Source organism: Nanorana parkeri, unplaced genomic scaffold (genome assembly GCF_000935625.1).
Source record: "Nanorana parkeri isolate BGI_ZX_2015 unplaced genomic scaffold, ASM93562v1 scaffold2238, whole genome shotgun sequence".
Taxonomy (NCBI): Eukaryota; Metazoa; Chordata; class Amphibia; order Anura; family Dicroglossidae; genus Nanorana; species Nanorana parkeri.
In genome coordinates, this window is record NW_017308506.1 from 112,781 (window position 1) to 116,436 (window position 3,656).

At 61.5% G+C, this 3,656-nt stretch overlaps 1 protein-coding gene across 1 annotated transcript in view; it reads right to left on the bottom strand.

The window, feature by feature from the left end:
• Window positions 1-3,656, bottom strand: part of RAD54L2 (RAD54-like 2 (S. cerevisiae)) — a 48,230-nt gene that overhangs the window by 4,451 nt on the left and 40,123 nt on the right. The window contains exons 19-22 of the mRNA XM_018573103.1: window positions 3,332-3,528; window positions 3,149-3,238; window positions 2,098-2,187; window positions 2-487 (exon numbers count right to left, since the gene is read on the bottom strand). Coding sequence (XP_018428605.1) covers window positions 2-487; window positions 2,098-2,187; window positions 3,149-3,238; window positions 3,332-3,528 — 863 coding nt within the window. The remainder of the gene's footprint in view (window position 1; window positions 488-2,097; window positions 2,188-3,148; window positions 3,239-3,331; window positions 3,529-3,656) is intronic.

The window sequence follows — 3,656 nt, forward strand, 5'->3', positions numbered from 1 at the left end:
GTCATGAGGGAGTCTGGGGCCAGGGGGAGGCCGAGCTGCGGGTCGGAGAGTAGGGACGGCAGCTGAAAGGGGGAGGAGCCGCCGCCGGCCCCCATGTACAAAGAGTTTGGGGCTCTGGCCAAGCCGTGGTTCATGGAGGAAGGCGGCACTCCGAAACCTCCCAGGCCGGGGTAACCGTACTGTGTGTAGGGGTGTCTCTTGCTGGAGGGCCAGATGCCCAGCTGGTCAGGCGGCGGCTCTTTGCGTTTTCTGGGCAGCGTTCTGGGAGCTTGGTTCAAACTTTGGGGTTGCATCATGGGGTTGGGCAGCTGGGGGGCGTTGTTGGACCCTCGGGAAGAACCCGAATCTCGGTACTGGTGCAGCTCACCCAGAATCTCCGGACTGTCGGGGGAGGCCGGCCGCTGCTGCTGCTCATCCTTCTCCTGGGAGGCCGGGCTTGAAGTATGGCGACCATTGCTCATGTACGGGCCGGGCTGAGGCTGCGCGCCTAGGAGCAAAGGACACAACTGTCACAAAAACATAGAACCCCCCAAAATGCCCCCCGGCCTCGAAAGTAAAACAGTAAATCTGTTGTGGTCCCTTTAACAGAAATGAAAGCCCAATTGCTGCACGTGTCCCAATATAGCCCCAAGACCACATTCTGCCCTCTACTGGACTCACTTATATCCACTCCCTGCCTCTTACCTCCACCACCACCCTCCAGCCTCCCCACCACCGTCCAGCCTCCCCAGTCCCTCACCACCACCACCCTCCCCAGTCCTTCACCACCACCGTCCAGCCTCCCAAGTCCCTCACCACCACCGTCCAGCCTCCCCAGTCCCTCACCACCACCGTCCAGCCTCCCCAGTCCCTCACCACCACCGTCCACCCTCCCCAGTCCTTCACCACCACCGTCCAGCCTCCCAAGTCCCTCACCACCACCGTCCAGCCTCCCCAGTCCCTCACCACCACCGTCCAGCCTCCCCAGTCCCTCACCACCACCACCCTCCCCAGTCCTTCACCACCACCGTCCAGCCTCCCAAGTCCCTCACCACCACCGTCCAGCCTCCCCAGTCCCTCACCACCACCGTCCAGCCTCCCCAGTCCCTCACCACCACCGTCCAGCCTCCCCAGTCCCTCACCACCACCATCCTCCCCAGTCCTTCACCACCACCGTCCAGCCTCCCAAGTCCCTCACCACCACCGTCCAGCCTCCCCAGTCCCTCACCACCACCGTCCAGCCTCCCCAGTCCCTCACCACCACCATCCACCCTCCCCAGTCCTTCACCACCACCGTCCACCCTCCCCAGTCCTTCACCACCACCGTCCAGCCTCCCAAGTCCCTCACCACCACCGTCCCCAGTCCTTCACCACCACCGTCCAGCCTCCCCAGTCCCTCACCACCACCGTCCACCCTCCCCAGTCCTTCACCACCACCGTCCACCCTCCCCAGTCCTTCACCACCACCGTCCAGCCTCCCAAGTCCCTCACCACCACCGTCCACCCTCCCCAGTCCCTCACCACCACCGTCCACCCTCCCCAGTCCCTCACCACCACCGTCCACCCTCCCCAGTCCCTCACCACCACCGTCCACCCTCCCCAGTCCCTCACCACCACCGTCCACCCTCCCCAGTCCCTCACCACCACCGTCCACCCTCCCCAGTCCCTCACCACCACCGTCCACCCTCCCCAGTCCCTCACCACCACCGTCCACCCTCCCCAGTCCCTCACCACCACCGTCCACCCTCCCCAGTCCCTCACCACCAACGTCCAGCCTCCCCAGTCCCTCACCACCACCGTCCACCCTCCCCAGTCCCTCACCACCACCGTCCACCCTCCCCAGTCCCTCACCACCACCGTCCACCCTCCCCAGTCCCTCACCACCACCGTCCACCCTCCCCAGTCCCTCACCACCACCGTCCACCCTCCCCAGTCCCTCACCACCACCGTCCACCCTCCCCAGTCCCTCACCACCACCGTCCAGCCTCCCCAGTCCCTCACCACCACCGTCCGCCCTCCCCAGTCCCTCGCCACCACCGTCCGTCTTTGTAACGCATCCTCCTGGTCAGCAATGACAGTGTTACAATGCGTTACCGTGATGAAGAGGTAACAACTTACCTGTAGGTGGAGGACGCCGAGGTTCCGAACTCTTCTTACCACTGGACCGGATGGCAAATATCCTCCCGTCACTGGTGCGAATGTACGTTCCTGCAGATATCAATGAAGAAAACGAGGATACAGTAAACGAAGGATCACATGAATCTGTGGCACTAGGCCCCGCCCCGTGACCTTACATGAGAACACTCTACTTCTCTGACAGCAACCAATCAGAGTCTCCAAGACACGGTCTAATCCACCCTAATAGTGCAAGTACCTGGTATCAGCCTCTGTACAGCACAGCTCAGACTGGTGGAGGGAGAAGCAGCACAAGGAGCCAATCAGTTATGCTGCAGTGAATGGAGCATGCTAATAGGAGAGAGCAGAGTGACAGAATGATGAACTCTTCTGCTTCTCCTCTCACCGTCCAATCCAGAGCCATAGCTCGCTCCTTTTGCGCCCGAGGTAAGAACAGAAAATTGTGCCCCCCCCCCCAACAGACGTGTGATAAGCTCCCTCCTCCGCCCGCAATGCTCCATTTCTCATCGGATCCCTGCTGCCTCTGCCCATACAGGCGAGGGAGAGCAGCAAGGATCTGAGGAGAAGCTGGAGCTTGTGCCGCCCCACTTCTCCCTGCCGAGCCGCGGCTGTGTTGGCTACCTGGCACCCCTGTTGCCATGGCGCCCTGTGCATGCCACAGCAACAGGAACGAGGGGGGCGCAGCCAGCCCGGCCGCGCCCCCTCTCAGCTGCGCCTGAGGCGAATGCCTCACTCGCCCCATGGTAGCTACAGCCCTGGTCCAATCACAGGCCGGGGGACAGACAAGACCTGTGAGTGTTATTTTACTGCAGCAGAGAAAAATCAAGTCTCTCGCCCAGTCTGAGAGGACTGCGCTGTGCGGCGATTCAGTGTAAACATTTCAGGACTGGATGGACACGAAAGGAATTCCTTTGGCAGGTGAAACAGCCACTGATGTTAGAGGTGAATGTGGCGGCTCGGCTGGAGTTCAGCTATGAGGGCGAGATGGCCTCTGGGGTGTTACACCATCACCGGCCTCCTGGGGATCACTTACCCTTTGTGCCGCGGATGACATGTATGCTCTCCCCGGCGCTGATCCGGGCCTGCACGTCTGTAGAGGTCGTCATTCCGGGAATCACAATGTCTGAAGGAGACAGGGAAAGACGGAGGTCACTCCTCAGCAGACGAGGCATTGGAGGATAAAAAGCACCGAGGAGTACGGGGCGGCTCTGCTCACCTGTGGTGGTCACCACCTTCTGCACCAGGACGCCGGCCCTTTGTAGATAGTTGACCGGGAAGTTGAAGGGATGGAGAGAACCGGAGGCGGAGCCGGGGTGGTTAGCAGGCATGTGCCTAGGCATCATGGGGATCGGTGTGGACTGCAGAGGTCGGACGCTGGCCACCGGCCTGTCATCACCTTTTAGCAGCGAACGCCTGAAAGAGAGAGATTCATATTCATCGGATCACAGCCGCAAATCACCAGAACTCCCTGTGCCCCCTGCCACCAAAATCATACTCCCTGTGCCACCTGCCACCAAAATCATACTCCCTGCGCCACCTCC